The 16,827-nt window shown below is 36.5% G+C and overlaps 1 protein-coding gene across 3 annotated transcripts in view; it reads left to right on the forward strand.

The window, feature by feature from the left end:
• The window catches only part of PPP1R1C (protein phosphatase 1 regulatory inhibitor subunit 1C), a gene marked incomplete at both ends in the record, with an annotated part of 125,141 nt that extends 122,156 nt beyond the window's left edge, over positions 1 to 2,985 (forward strand). For all 3 annotated transcript variants that reach the window (XM_082630621.1, XM_082630622.1, XM_082630623.1), the window contains one exon: positions 2,897 to 2,985. In XM_082630621.1, coding sequence (XP_082486747.1) covers positions 2,897 to 2,985 — 89 coding nt within the window. The remainder of the gene's footprint in view (positions 1 to 2,896) is intronic.
• Between the last annotated feature and the right edge of the window lie 13,842 nt (positions 2,986 to 16,827).

Consider the following 16,827-nt stretch of genomic DNA (forward strand, 5'->3'; position numbering starts at 1 on the left):
CAGGGCTGCCTGTGTCTTTCTTGCTCCAGGAGGCCCTTTGCCACATGCTGGGAATCAATTCGTGCACAGGTAAGGTGTTTTCCTGTGTGTTCATTAGCATTTGGCAGAAGAGGAGGGTCTGAGAATTTCACCAACACCACCAGAGCAAGTTACTTTCCTCCACCTCCAGAATTACTCAAATATTGAATGAGGCTTCAAAGAAAATTTAAATACAAGGCATATATGTGTTTGGGGATAGGAGGAGGGGTGTGGGGAGAAAAATTATTAGACAGTTCTCACAGACTTCACACATTAATCTCAGCATTTATTGCATCTATAACCAAACAAACATTGCTGAAAGGAAAAAAGAAAAATTCAAAACACAAATTAATCAACCATCCGTTATCCAATGGAAAGATGACGTTAGTGTAAACTGCTTTGGGAACCAAGGAATCTGTGGTCCTGTAGAGAGGTTGGGCAGAACAGCTCTGTGACGTCACCTACTCCTGCCTCATCAAAATCTTTCACCTGGCAATAGTTAATGCCACACTCAAACAAGACCGAGAAAAACCCATTGCAAGGTTTGCTCAAGTGAGTGATTTTACTTTAAAGAAGGCTTTCTCGTATGACTTTGTGGCCGTTATCATTATAAAATAAATAAGTGAGTAGACCTATAGTCAAGTATGGGAAGTGGATGATTAATGGTTTAATAAATTGGACATTTGGTTACCATTTTTTTTAATGTTTGACTCCCTCATATAGACAAATCAACGTTGGCATTAAGTTAACCCTAATTTAAGGAAAATTGTCTGAACACAACTTCATTACTCTGTAGTTACTTTGAAGATAAAAGGGATGAGCCCTGGAGGCAGTAGAACCTTTGCAAATCCTGGGAGGTGCAGACAATTTTAGCTCAGGAAAGACTGGCAGGCGGCTGGATGATTACTATGCTCTAATACTTCGGAGGGAATGCCAAGATGGTTTGAACTAAGTTAGTAGGTACTGTAAACCTACAATAAATCCTAGAGATTGATAGGTGAGTCTAGGTTAGCATCCAAAAAGCTAAAGGTGAAAATGAGTTGGGGTCTCCTGACAATGGAACTTTATGCTTCATTCACTCAGTCAGTGAGTCAGTGAGTCAGTCAGTCAGTATATATTGAGGGACTATGATGTGTCAGAACTTCTTTTAGAACCACACTATCCTTGTAAACTTGAACAAATCATTTATCTTCTTTAAGTCTAGATTTCACCATCCAGGTATTTATCTCATGGAGTTGTGAGGTTTAGTGACCCAGGTATGTAAGGCTCCAGCAGAGTGACTGATTGGATGCTCATTGAACTCCCTTTCCTTCTTAGCATTTAGACCTCTTTTCTCCTATGTAATCTATAACATGATGAAATAAGTTCCATTTGTTAACAACAAATTTCTCTCTATGGTGATTGTGAGTGATCTGTGTTTGCAGATGAAATTACAGTATTTAAATATTATTACAACTTCTCAAATATTTTTGCAAGATAATCAACCAAGCCCAGGGGTGTCATTCCTTGCCAAATGGCACTCTGAGGTTGCTGACTGCAATACATGCAAATCCACTCTTTGTTTTTCCTTTTTTTAGTTTCTTTGTTTCATAGTAAACATGAGCAGTGACTTCCTTTCATTTATCAATTCTAACTGCAATGTTTTTCAGTAATATTTAGAAAAATCTCATAAACCAATTTACCTAAATATAAAAATCTATAAACTTTTCCATGTTACGCATCACTATATGCAGAGTGTCAGCTAGTATGATGTTTTAACAGAATAGACCCGAGTGAAATGAAAGATAATTTTGTAATGATTGTAGTAGTTGCCTTATGATTTATACTCTAAATGAGTTAATTTTGAAAAAAATCTGAGTATACATTATTGTGGAACTGCCAAAGACATATACCAAAGTGTCACCTCATTAATTCCATCAATCATGTATGCGATCAATATTAATGAGCACCTACTGTTTGCCAGGCTCTGTGCCTGGGACCCCGAAGTGAAACCCCATAATCCTGACATCAGCAAGTTTGTTCTAATGAGAAAATTATGTAAACAAATACAGTTCTATAAAGTAATTGATACAAGAGAAAGTGATCCTAGAGCAGGGGGAAATATGAGAAAGACCCAGCTAGGTCTACTTGGGGAACTGGGGGAGCCTTCACAGAGGAGGCAAGCTGCTATCAGGATGAGTGGGAGGTTATCAGGTGGGTGAGTAGGAAGAAGCTATTTGGCAGAGAGAATAGAATGAGAAAGACATGGAGGCTTGAGGGAGCCTGGAGTGACCTGTAATGTGGAAGAGCAGGTTAGTATTGTTAAAGCATAAATTACTGTGAAAGGGGGAAGCAGGAAAGGCTGGTGGAAATGAGGCCAGATAGGTAGGGAGAGGCCAGATCACATAGCCTATATATCAGGCAAAGGTGTGCCAATGGTTTTCCTCTGTGTAGGTTTTGGGGGAAGTGATTGAAGAATTTTTAATACAAAAGTTTCAGAATCATATCTGTATGTTTTGATTCCTAAAGAAGACTAACAGTATTCTGATTCTTTTGTTGTCTGAAAGTTAAAGAAATGGCACACACACACCTCCTTGCTCCTGAGGAGGAGAAGAGCCTGTGAGCAGATTTTTAGTTAACAGGTTTTTAATAGGCAGTGATGCAATTCTTAATGGAGAAAATTTAATTACTATAAAAGACATTCTGTTTCGAATGGAAATTGGACTGGGTGTGTTTTTATTCCTCAGTGAATTAAAAGGTTTATATAAGATTAGATTGTTGAGATTCTTGGAGAAAACACATATACACCAGTGAAAACGTTCCACTCGTTTTCTTTACCTCTTGCAGCAAAGCAGTGAATCTGACAGAAATAAATTGAGCATAATTTTTATAATTTCAGGGGTTAAGCATATGAAAGGCCAGAATGAATCAGCATTCCCCGAAGAAGAAGAAGGCGTGAACGAGAGAGAAGAGCAGTGGGAGCATTAATAACGGGTCTGCAGCAAGAAGTCTTCTTGGGAATAACTGAACTATTAACTTTTCTGAATATCCCATGGAACACCACTGCTTGACTTCCATCTCTGCTCTCCACACTCACAAAGTAGTAATACACGTCCTGGGAAGTACCCCTTGATGGAAATTTAGAACTACCTACAGATCGTTCCATATCACTTACAATTTAAAAATAAGTATTTATTTTACAACAGTGATTTTCTTTTTAACAACATAGAAATTTGCAAACATGTGAGTGTTCTAACTTTAATACTGCCCAGCTTAATCCCTGATGTCCTACTGATAAGATTTGCCTTCTAATGTCAAATGTAAATAGCATCACTTTAAAAGTAAAAAATAAATATTAAATACATTTAGACATGAGTGTGTATCTGGGTTTAACTTACAGAGGAATGTTTAATGAAACTTTTAAGATCTGCATTTATCCTGTTGCTGTATATGGAATGGTACATGGTATTTATTTCAGAATGATGGAGAAATGTCAGATTTCTTGATTCAAAAGATCAAAATGTATTACTCTTTAGATATTAAACATCTTTTTCCCTCCAACAACATGTTAATGATTAAAGAACCACAGATTTCTCTTCATTTTTTAAGCTGTGAGAGATGTATTTTCCATCATTTCCACTAGTTATTAAGAAAGAAAAATTATAAATCTAAAATAAAATATGCCAAATTTCCCCTGTCACTTACTTGGTTATTACTGGAAATATGGGGTGTTTCCTATTGCATTTTAATGAATCATTAGATTTTATAAATCTCCTATCATAAGATAAGAAATTTCATTAATTCATGAATTCGTTAATTCAACAACTATTTTTTTATGGGTTCATCTCTAGGAAGGCACTTTGCTGGGTGTTATGAAAATAAAGGAAAGATAATTTCTCCCCTACAGAACTGTCAGAGAAGATAAGCATCAGTACAAAGCAAGGTTTTCCAAGACCATATGTATTTACTGAATATGGCTTTTGATAATTCAAAGTTCTGGCATCCTGAACAATTATTTATTGCATTTCAATGTAAAGTATCTACACCACATAGTTTAGTGGAGGTGGAGGAATGCCCAATTTGCTTCCCACATTAATGATATTAGTGAAGTTCAAATGTTTCATGGATTAAAAAACTAAAGATAGGGCTTCCCTGGTGGCGCAGTGGTTGAGAGTCCGCCTGCCGATGCAGGGGACGCGGGTTCGTGCCCCAGTCCGGGAAGATCCCACATGCCGCGGAGCGGCTGGGCCCATGAGCCATGGCCACTGAGCCTGCGCGTCTGGAGCCTGGGCTCCGCAACGGGAGAGGCCACAAAAGTGAGAAGCCCGCGTATCGCAACAAAAAATAAATAAATATAAATAAATAAAGAAAGAAAGAAAGAAAGAAAGAAAGATGAAAAGATTTCTCAAAAGTCAATAAAGAGGTAAATTAAGATAGGAAGAAAAAAATCAAATGCAAAATCCACTGTGGGATCGTAATATCAGGATTCAAAGAAGTAAAAGTACTGTTTTTAATTTTGACTGTGAGTTTTATAATATAGAGATTAAAAGGAATGCGTGAATCCATAAGCCAATACAATAGAGATAATGATAATTTTCCTTAGTATATTTTCCCCAAGAAAATAAACGCAAAACTCATTGATAAGTAGTATCTCAAGTATTTATGAGTACTTGTTCCAAGTTTCCTTCTTTTTTCCTTTCTTCCTTCCTTCTTTGCTTCTTTCCTTCCTCTCATCCTCCCTGCCTTCCTTTCTCTTCTCCCTCCCTTGCCCTGGCCTTTTTTGTTTTGTTTTGTTTTTGTTAAACAGTTTCACCAAAAATTTCTGGAGTTTCTAGACCACCTGCTGTGACTGTTTATTTGATTTTCTAAGTTTCTCCCTACTTAAAATCTGATTAAGACACATATTTGTTTTAAGTGATTTTGAATTATTTGTGTTTGTAAAACATCCCGGATACCCCTTGAGATTATTTGAGATACCCTGAGGCCCTAAAAAATAAAATTGCCCTTCCCTTCCCATGAACAGACATTTTTATAAATGTTTTTTCAAAAGGATTCAGACAAACAAAAGAAAAGCTTTTGCTGATTTTGTAACAGCAAAAAACACATGGGGAAATAAACACAATGGCTTCTGGATTCTTCTATCGTGTTCTCCATTCTTAAAAATGAAAAGAGATGAAAATTAAAAGAATAAGTTTTCCTTCAGAAATGTTGGTTTCTTTTATTCTGTTCTCCACTCTCAAAACACAGAGATCACAATTAAAAGCATAAGTTTTCCTTTGGAAAAGTGTTGACTTTCTCAGAAATTTGAAGGAAACCAGCTGAGATAATGACTTTTCAGTTTCCTTTTCACACAATTACAGTTTACAACAAAATTTTTTTCATGATGACAACTTGGTTTCAGTTTGGCTGAATGGGCAAAGAGAGTTTCTGACCAAAACAAAACAAAACCTTTATCTTTTCCAGACAACACTTATAATATAATATAATAGTTAGTAGATGGGGTTTGAGTCACTCTGACTTGGGTTCAAATTCAACACCTAACAAATTTTTAGACTGTCTATTTGTAAAATGAGTACAATCATACCTACCCGTATTGGATTATTGTGAAAATTAAACAAGAAAAGACCTATAAAATGCTTAGCCCAGCATAATGAGCATTTAATAACTGGTGCAATTATTATTACTAGAATGAGAAAGGACTTGAGACTATCTATCCAAACCTTCTCTAGTTCATGATCCTCTCTAACAGCACAGACAAGTGATTGATTGCTTCTCTAATTCTTGAATAGCTCCAGCTGAACCCCAAACCCAGCCAAGGAGCTCTAATTGTTCTTTTGCGTGTTAAACTCTCTCCTTCTCCTATACTTTACCTCCTTTCCTATGGCACAGCTGTTCAGATACTGAAGAACACTCTGGTGTCATCTCCTAAGTGGTCTCCTCTCTGTGATAAAATATCACCAGTTCTTCCCAATCTTTTCTCATCATCCTGGCTGCTTGCTCTTGGATCTCTTCAATTGTGTACGCTGAATCTGAGAAAGATTAAGTCAGGTGGATAAGTTTGAGACAGGCTGGGACCTGGGACCCTTTGCGGCAGTGCTGCAGTGCCTGCACCTGGACACACCTCTCCTCAAGCAACAAAATACAAAGAAACTGTATGGGACTAAAAACAACTGCATGTCTGGGCAGTTAGGGCAAATTCTGGACAAAAGATACAAAGAGACCAAAAAACCCAACTGCCACTTTTGAAAAGCCTGGAGCAAAAGCGGGGTACTGCACATGCCCCCTGCACACAACACCACCTAAGGGGTGGGCAAAACACCTAAGCCACCCCTCTGGCCCGACCCCTGGACACACCCCTACCCTCATTCCATATAAGGAACAAGCCTGACCCCCTCCGTAGCCAGCAAGCAAGGGAACCTGTTTGTTTTCGCTGCACCCTGCCACAGCAGGTGACCCAATAAAGCCTTGCCTGAATTTCTTGTCTGGCCTCTGATCAATTTCTATTGATGAAGGAGGCCAAGAATCCTGGTCAGTAACAAGCTGAGTATTTTTTGTGTCCCTCTAAACATGAGAAACTGAAGCAGAGAGTGTAGAAGGGCAGAGCAGGATTCTAGGCCAGAGTTCTTTCTATTAAACAGTGATTTTGTAACCCCAGAGTTGTGCAAGGTAAGCATCTTTATAAAAAACAAAATTCTCAGACGATTTTCTGTTCTCAAAAAAGTTTACACCATCCATTTTAAATTTTAATTCAATTATGCCAATGCTTTCTATATTGTGGAAACATTATTTTAGGTTAGTCACAGACAAATTATTTTTATATTTACATTTTATTTTTATATTTATAAATACTATTATATATTAGAAAAGATAAATAATCACCAGTCCCTAAGCTATTGTTGCTTAGGATGAGACAAGCTTTAAGTGTTAGTGTATTTTAAATCAATTTTTAAAAAATGTTAAATAACCATAGTAGAAGTGGTACCTCAAAATCACAAAAGTGATACACCATTGAGTGGAGTTTTGGAAACACCAGTATGGAGCATTGTCATAGCAAATAACTTAAGTGCAAGTATTGCAGAGTTTATTTAGTTGCAATATGGATTTATGAATTCATAAATAAACCAGTTATATTGTATTGATTTAAAAATTCTGTTTCTTTACCCACATCTAAAAGCAAACAGTGTAAAGTGCAAACTGATAATAGAAAAGCTTGTCTAACTACATTAAAGTGTTTATGCTTACATGTAATTATGAGCACTTGATTTCTCTGAAGGAGGATGGGGGAAGAAATGTCCTTATTTTCCAAGTCTTTGATTCCAAAAACCAGTCTTCAAAGCTCCAGCAGATATATTAATCATTAAAAATGTCTATGTTACTGAAATGTGAAATCTGTTAAAGAAATTAAATTATTAGGTTTTATATGTTATTATCATAACATTCTGAATAACTAAATTTCGGAGGAAGAAGAGCTTTAGGAAAATAATGGAGGGCATCTTTTCACTGCTGTGTGAATTAGAACAAGTCAGACATCCTTAATTATTCTATACTATTTTTCATGGGATAATTTGGTGTAGTTTATAAAAGTGTACATTGGAAACAAGAAACCAGTATTCTAGTTTATTATTCAATAAATATGTATGAATGTCTATGACATGCTAGACATTAAGTGTTGAGGACACAGGTGTTAACAAGATAGTTAACGTCCTTAAATTCATGGACGAATATTCTAGTATTTGAAGACTGTCAATAGATATGTAAATTAATAAGTGAATTAGATCATTTCAGATAGTGATAAACTCCTAGAAGGAAATAGAAAGAGGTGATGTAGCAGAGCGTGTCATTTCCTCTTTGTCATAACTGTGTGACATTGAGAAAATTCTTTAATTACTATGGGACCCAGTTTCCTATTCAGTAAAATGTGGAGAATGATATGGGGGAGGGGTAACCAGATGATCATGTGAGGCTCCTTCTAAATCTAAGATCTTTGTTTCTCCCTCTGACTCTTTCAGGAACTGCAGGCAAGCAGCAAAGGAGAGAAGAAGAGGTGGGAACAGACAGAAAGCAGCAGCATTAAGGGAAGATGGAATCAGAAGAGAAAAGGTGTATCTTTGCATGCTTGTTTGACAGCCAACAGAACAAAACTGAGTTAGAAATACTCATACACGTATGTATGCATGTACAGTATGTATGTAGGTAACAACCTTAGCATCGTAACCCATTGTTTTCTTTTACAACTTATCCTTAGAAAATGATCTAAAAAATGGTGATCAGGCTTTTTTTTTGTTTTTTGTTTTTTTGTTTTAAGATTTAAAAGGAAACTTCCCAGGAAAAATTTCCTGCTGCAAATGACTAATTGGATAATTTATTCTATTTAAGCATACAAGTTTGTGGCCATTAAGTGATGCATAGCAGATTTTTCCCTTTGCAGAGATTTACATGACATGGTATTAAATTCTCTGGAATGTTTCCACTGTGTTCTGAAGTAGTTATTTTCTTTTTCTCCTCCAGGTGCAAAATAAGTTGATAACAAACAGAAGCTGACTTGTCATTGCTGTGTTCCTACCTGAGCTTGGAAAAATACCAACACAAAACAAATACCATCACCACCATTACCCCAGCTCCATCATCATGTGTTATTTTCTTTCTCCAGGATTGCTTTCTGATGCACTTTAGATATGTTATACATAAATATTGACATATTTTTCAGAAATTGTTCCTTCATTTTTTTTTTTTTGCTTATCATTGATGCTGCACTATTTGCCAAATTCTTCCTTTCCATTTTAATTTGTTTCTCTCTATAACCAAAAGTGTGATCTTGAATTTGAGTAAATTTTAAGTGATTCATTTTTAGTTTTTCTGGTTCTGGAATACAAGCTTTCTCTTACAATAAGGAGGCTTTTAAATATATTTTCTTGCTTGCTTTTCAAATTCCATTGTATTTTTTTATTCCTTTGTTTCTTTTTCAAATACTACTGGTCTTGATTCAATTTAGTTCCACAAATACATATATATAGATAGTCTACTACATACCAACTACTGATTCAAATGTTAGAGTTATAAAAATGAGAAGGCTAGTATGGTTGCCATCTTGCTAGTAACTCTTTGTTTAGTTCTTTACAATTAATAAAGTGGCCTCACCTATGTTTCTCAGCTAATAATCACATTAAATATGTATGACAGGTAGGATTCATTTTATGGATCAGGAAACTAGGGTCCAAAGAAAGTGGCCCTAAATGAACCCATAGGCCAACAAACTCTTCCACTAGCTTATGATTTGTTTGAGAAGTTGTAATAGTTTTTAGGATGAAAAAGCACATCCTCCTTAGGAATAATAGGGTTTTATGTTTTCTTATAGTGCTTTATAGAACCACTTAGAAGTAAGCTTTCTACATTTCATACACGAAGCACACAGGGATAATTCTGCTAATGAGGCTGGATGGGAAGAGGAATCTGAGTTTAATTCTTTGGCATCGACTTCAAACTAAAAACTATGGCCAATAAAAAATAAATTTGAAACTTTTTGAAGTATTTGGCTCATTTAAAAATCTTTTCTATGTTTAAATCTATACTTAAAATAACCTTTAATATCTTAAAAAAAAGAATTGCCAAATTTATGACAATCTTATGTATGATATCTTCTTAGAGAGCAAGACAGCAATCTTTTTAAGTTGTTTCTTTTTCTTCATTTCTAATAAATTGTAAAATAAAAATAATTTCACAAATTGCTATTTTTTATTATTACCTTTCATTTTCTCTGCACTCCCCAACCCCCAGAATTTGAGGAATGATAATTTTCACGTACCATCTCCCAGATTTTGTATTTCCAAGAAAGTAAAAATAACGTAAATGAGCATAATTACCTCAGACCTAAATGCATAATTGTAGAATATACTATATATATCATTGTATTAAAAAAACAACATGCTGCTTAAGGAGGAACCAAAGAGAACATTCTAGCTGATACTCTCCTCAAGCTAACTGAGGGATAAGTTTCCCTGGAATTTAAAAATCCTTTTTTCTCAAAAGTAGTGATGGGATTCAGGACACGCTACTCCAAAATATGGCACCTTGGCATAGTGAATATTTTAAGTTGGAGGAGTTTGAGAAAACAGAAGCCGGAGGCTCACTGTGACCTTCCCACTGTCCTTCTCCACTGAAACAGGCTATAAAACCCTCATGTGAAAGGTGTCCTCCCTATACCTGGAGGAAAGGAGCATCTTTGTCTCTGAAGACAAAGGGACTGAGAAGAATCCAAACAAAGAGGGCTTGCTAGGTTTCCCCCAGTTTACTATACTTACCTTACACTCCTTAACCTGTCATATTCCTCCACAGCTGTCCATATGTCATAAATACTAGCACAAAGACACTCAGATCTGTTTCTTCGGATCTTCATTTCCTTATGAGGATTCCTGTGTCATGTAAAACTTACATTAAATACATTGCATACTTATTTCCTATTAATCTGTCTCTGTCAGTTTAATTTTTAGACCCAACCAGGAACCCTAAGAGGTGAGAATAACTTTCCTCCGCCACAGTACAGCTACAGTAGCAAAGGTATAATATGGCTTTGTATGAATCAAAGCAGTGGAACAATAAGAACTTTACAAAAATTACTTGGAGATGGTTGAACATCTCTTAAAGAATTATAGGAGAATATCTTCTCTCCCTTCTTTATGTTTTAGAGGCTAGCACTTGCCAAGGCATTGCAGTAAATGGGTGGTTTCCCATTACATTTCCCCTGCAGAGTAAATTCTGTGGATGTGTTTCCTTAATCGTACTAATTACGTTACCAGATGTTGCTCTCACTTTCTCCTTTGCCCTAATGGGACATAGATTTCCTATTTTGAAGTTGTCACTTATTTGTTATATTTGTCCAGTGTTTTAAACATTATGTGGGTCCTTTATTTGCTTTTGAAAACACTCAACAGTCTAAAGATTAAAACTTGACATGAAGGCCAATTATGACTAAGATAGGAATTATATTACTCATTATACTACTACTAAGCATGCTATACTAGTATAATTACCCTGGACTTCTGTATGATACTAACCTCGAGCTATCCATTTTCATTGTCAGTATAAATAAAGTTTTCATAGGAAGTAGTTTATTGGAACTGGTTGATACCTAAATGAAATTTAAAAAAATAATTTTTCATAATATGGGCAGAAAAGTATTAAAAATTAGACATTATCATCATAAACCACCAAAAGCTGTACTGGTATAAAATAACTTAATGCAATATTTTGAGAAAAATACAATTGTCAAAATCAATAAATTTTTACTTAAATCATAAAAATCTTTTTTGCATTGTGTAATGTGGAGTCAAATTTTTTTCTATTGAGGTATATATGTGTGTGTGGAGACTCTATATGTATGTATATAAAATACATATATGTGTACAAATATATATGTACATATATATAATGTAACCACACTGAAATAAAAAAGGAAACTTTTTTTAAAGAGCGAGAAGAGATTTAACCCATTTGCTATTAAGCACAGAGAATTAAAACTTTTTAAAATAAATACTTCCCTAAGTTATCATTTCCATGTTACTATCTATTAAGGGAAAGCTAGGTGGGAAAGCTAGAACAAACTAGATGAAAGGAAGAAAGGGAGGCTATCTCAACGGAAAGGTGAAGGGCTACGGCGCCAGGAGAGATGGAAAGAGAAAGGAGCCAGAGGGAGAGAGCCCCAGGAAAAGGCGAGGCCAGCTCCTTCTCTCTCCCCATCCCTGGCCACACAACTTGCTCTTAGTAAGTTCCACGGCTGCCAAGTCATCTCCATCTGAACGTGTCTTTTGCACCAGGGTTATTTCTAGCAGCCCTCTTGTCTCTGGTGGCTTAGAAGATTATGGTTTCAGTGTTGACCCACTTGGCTTTTAGATGGCATCTGACTTACCACATTTAGTGGATGCATCTGCTCTTCTCACACGGTTTCCACATTATCAAAGTTCCTCTCCGTTTTTGTTTCTGCCAAAGAAAGGCTTTTTTATTTTGCTAACGAGGACTCTGTGAAATGTTGGGGTTTGCTGGGGTGTGTGCCTGCAGTTTTTGTTGTTGTTGTTGTTGTTTTATTTTTTCGAGAAACTGCTATTGTTGCTTCTAAGTGCACCTGGATGGTCTAATCATGTGTTTTAACATGTCATCCAGGAAATCTAGAGGTTATTGTTATTTTATCTTTATGCTAATACTCTTCTTTTTAATATTTGCATTTAAAAAATTTCCCTAAAATCGAATGCCTACATGATATATATCAATATAGCTATCTCTCTCTATATATATATATATAGTGATATGTATTTCAATATATCTATATCTATATGTAGTTTTGTCTTTCTAAAGCAAGGACATAAATGCTGAAGTCAATGATATGATCTCTATTATAAAACAGCTGGACTACTCTTTACACGGAACAACCTCCCCATTATGTGGACTTCTAGGATATTGCTACTGAAGTCAAAACCGTGCAACTATAAGCATGAGTTAATTTTAAAGGAAGAAGGTAGAGCTCCTGGTAGATTCTTATTTTTTTAGTTCACACTATTTCAGTTTTTTCAATGTGTCAGTCAATATTCTCAGCACATGGGCCATTTCATTTAATCATTCTAATAATCCTATAAAATAGGTACTCTTACTATCTCCATTTCATAGGTGAGAAAATTGAGGCTTGTCCAAGATCACAGAAACCATTATCGACAAAGTCTGAAACTGAACTAAGGGCCAAATTCAGTCCTTGGGTGAGATATTTCTTGCCTCAGGTCTTCCACAGAAGAACTCAACGAGAAATAACAGCATCTGGATAAATATAAAATATAAAATAATATTGTTAACTTATGTTAACTGAGAACCAACAATGTGTCAAGTACTGTCTAGATCCTTTAAATAGTCTTCATTATTATTTTATCACTCTATCAGTCTTTGTGGTGACAGGTTAGGTTAAGCTTAACAACTACCAACTACCAAGGACAATTGAGGTCATTGTTGCTCCAAAGCTTGTATGGTCCCCACTATTAATCATCAAGGTTATAGGAAATCAACCAGGAAACATGAGCTTTTCTCCTTAGCAAAGTTGGTAAGGTAAGATTAGTTAATATATCTCTGCACCCCATCTTCCAAGGGTAGACATGAGACAGATGGGGAGACCTTAATGTTTTTCTCGTATAATTCAGGTTTGCTTTTAGCATGCTATTAAGAATTAATTAAGAATTGATGCACTCCCCATTTGTCTGCTCTGAGGAAAAAGATAAATGGTTTCTTGGAATTATGTAGATCTGAAGTGCTTGAAAAGTGAGTCTCATTTTGAATTAACTTGAGATGTTCTCTGAAAGGATTAACTCAATCATATATCAAACATTTAGGACAAACAAGAATAAACTTTTCCTTCCTACCTTCAGTTATTTATTCATATTCATTTATTCAACAAATATTTACTGAATACCTACTATGTGTAAGGCTAAGTGCTTCTTTACCTTAAAATCTGGCAGCAAACATATGACGTGGGGAGCTGCAAGTTTCCAGCATGGAGGGGTATGAGATGTGTTCATCCAGAAAAGAGGATCTGAGAGTTCTGACCAGAGTGATGTGAAGAGGCTTTCTGGGAGAGCTGGCATGTGCTCAGGTCCTCGGAGGAAGGGGGGACAGTGACAGGTAAAGATGGCAAAAGGAGCAGCAAGATCCATGCAGAGGAGGCGTCCTGTGCAGAGGCATAGCAGAGATCCAGGAGTAGTGAGTGGTGTAGTGAAAGCTATGGCAAAAAAGATAGCTGGGGTTAGACCGTGAAGGGCTTTGAGTATTATGCTAAAGGGTTTAAACCTTACTCACATGTAGGCCAGTGGTTCTCAAAGTGAGATCTCCAGTCCAATAGCATCAGCATCACTTCAGGCTCTACCCCGGACTTATGGCATCAGAATCTCTGAGAGGTGGGGCTTAGCATCTGCAGTTTAACAGACCCTCCAGGTGATGTTGATGCCTGCTAAAGGTTGAGAACCAGTGCTGTAGTGAGCCTTGCTAAACTGCTCTGTGGGCCGTGAATGGGGGACAGGGGTACTGGAAGTCATCTCCCTTATCCTCAGGGTAGCTACACAGGCCCTGGGGAGGCTAGAGCTCCTAGCGATGACGGCCACTTGCACTAGCAATCTCTCTCTTTCACGCTAGGGTACAAACTCCTTGATCTGAAAAGGAAGCAGGTGTCGGCCCAGGGGCCAAATCTGCCAGATGGCCTGTTTTTGTGTGCCACTCCCGTCCCCCAAGTTAAGAATGGCTTTTACATTGTTTTTATGTTTGGCTTTTACATTTGTAAAGAGTTGTAAAAAAAAAAAAAAAGAAAGAAAAGGAAGAGAAGAGAAGAAAGAAGAAAATGAAGAGGAAGAAGGAGGTGGACGAAAAGGAGAAGAGAGAGTGTGATGGAATGTGGCCTGCAAAACCTAAAATATCTACTTCCTGATTCTTCATAGAAAAGGTTTACTGACCCCTGGTGTAGGCAGGGAGAAACTGTTTTTGAGAAGAAGATGATAGGTCCAAAGAATGAATTAAGGATATTTAATATAATAACAGTATGCAGAAAAGAAAAATTGAAAAGAGCTAGAAGCAGAGAAGCCAAATGTGGAACACAAGTGAGATGGTAAAGATCGAAGCTATGCAATGCTCTTTGAGCAGAAAAAAGGAAATGGGTCTTTAATGCTTATAGAAACAATATAACTTAACTTTCAGTTGACCCAAGTGCTATGCCATAGCAAGGTTCTCAACAACTGGAGAAATCATAGACTGTGTCCAGTTCAGCAATTTCTTGGGGTTTGGTTTGGTTTAGTTTTGAGGGAGTAGGACAGTGTTGAGAGCATGAACTCTGGAGCTCTTGTCTAGTGCAGAGGAAAAAACCTAATCTCTAAGTGCTTAGTGGGTGTTTTGGATTATCTTCATAATATTTAATTATTGCATAGAACAGTGATATGTATAGAAATCAACCAGTTATCTTCTTAAAAGGCCAATTCCAGTTCAGAAGTTCGGGATGGGACCTGAGATTCTTCATTTCTAAGATGTTCCCAAGTAGGGACCACACTTTCAGTAGCAAAGTTCTAGACTGAACACCAGTGGTTACTTGAAAAGCAAACTTTTAAGGTCAGATATTAAGCATGGGAAATAATTCCTCCATCCACAGAAATCAAAGGCACCTTTTCTGCTGTAATACATGATTTAATTGGTCACCAAAGCACACCTGCCCCTGGTTGGTCACTGGAAATTCTGTCCTCTCAGAGTGGTAGTTTTTAGGGACAAGTGCCTGGATAGAGAATAAAGCATAGGATGGAATGAAGGTTAGAAAAGGAAGATAATGGATACGGTGGGTGGAGAAGACAGGACCGATCCTCCCATAGTGGCCAGGGACAGTCTATCTAGTGGTTTGGGGAGCCACACTCCGACTTCGAATCCAGGGCCCTCAACTTAATAGCTGTGTGATCTTACACAAATTATTTACCTTCTTCTGCCATGGTTTCTCATCCATAGATGGGGATAACAAATCTTCAAAGAGCAGTTAGTTACAGGGAGTAAAAGAGATAATGTCAGAAAATAATGTAATGCAGTAGTGAGACTGTAATAAGAACTAAATAATTGAATCTTTAATTATCAGAGATAAAAAGGTATCAGCTTGAGATGCAAAGGAAGCTCTCTAACCATCACAACTGGTAAGGAAATAACCTAGAAATTTATTAATGTTACTAAAGGACAAATAGCCCCCAAAAGAGCTTTAAATATACATTTTCATCCATACATGGGATTTGTATCTTAAGTATTTGGAATTCCCTCCAAAGAAATTGCATGTATGTAATGTGGGACATCATTAGGTGTTTGTTTTTTGACTCTAAAATGTATGTTTTCATTGTAGTTTAAGGCTTGTACTAAAGGATGGATAAACTTTGTGATATTTAGGAAAGCAATTAAACAGAAAACACAAGGCTTAACGTAGCTTCCAAAGGAAATATGTGTTTTATATCTACATTAAAAAATTAAATTATTTTCAAAATTAAAATATGGCTTTTGAAAGCTTTTTGATATTAGGTGAAAACTTATCATGGAATCACATTTAAAGTAAAAAGTTCAGTTAAGTGTCATGTATCTGCTGACTAGATAAATTTTTATATTTTCATCAGATGCTTTAGCATCACAGAGACACAGCCTGAGAGGTGACACATATTGTGTCGATTACTCTTAATTCAGTTAATTAGAACTCTCTAGGTCTTCACCTTGACTTGACACTCTTTGCTTCTTTATTATTCTCTGGTATTACCTTATTCACATTGTCCTTCTTCACAGAGCTGTCCTTTCCACTGTGTTCTGTCCCATCCTACACAGATGTAGTAGAAAGAAAAAGAGGTCTTTGGCGTCAACGTTCTAGGACCAATTCCAGTCTGGAATCTGCTGCTTGAGACCCACATGGCTTTAGACAAGGCTCTTTCTCTGAGACTTCGTTTCCTTACTCATATTGATACCCATTTTGCTGGATTATTGAGGATTAGAGATAATATTTGTTAAGTGTTTACCTGGAGCCTGTACATAGAAAATAGGCAATGAATATGAGCTTTTGTTTATTATTTGTTACTGAAACATCAACTCATGTGCCATCCATTCCAAGAAGTCTTCTTGGAAGCCCTGAAGATGGAGGCAGGTTTTACCTCCTTTAATACCCGGAGGTACATTTTACTTGCACCTGGTTACTTACATATGTGGCATTTTAGTTATTCATGTGTATAGATTATCTCCTTTATAAAATAGGAAATTTCTAGAGGAAAGATTCAGGTTTCCAGAATCCTATATGTGCCATGCATCTAGCCAGGA

The sequence above is a fragment of the Mesoplodon mirus genome, assembly GCF_964341445.2.
Source record: "Mesoplodon mirus genome assembly, chromosome: 8".
NCBI classification, from domain to species: Eukaryota; Metazoa; Chordata; class Mammalia; order Artiodactyla; family Ziphiidae; genus Mesoplodon; species Mesoplodon mirus.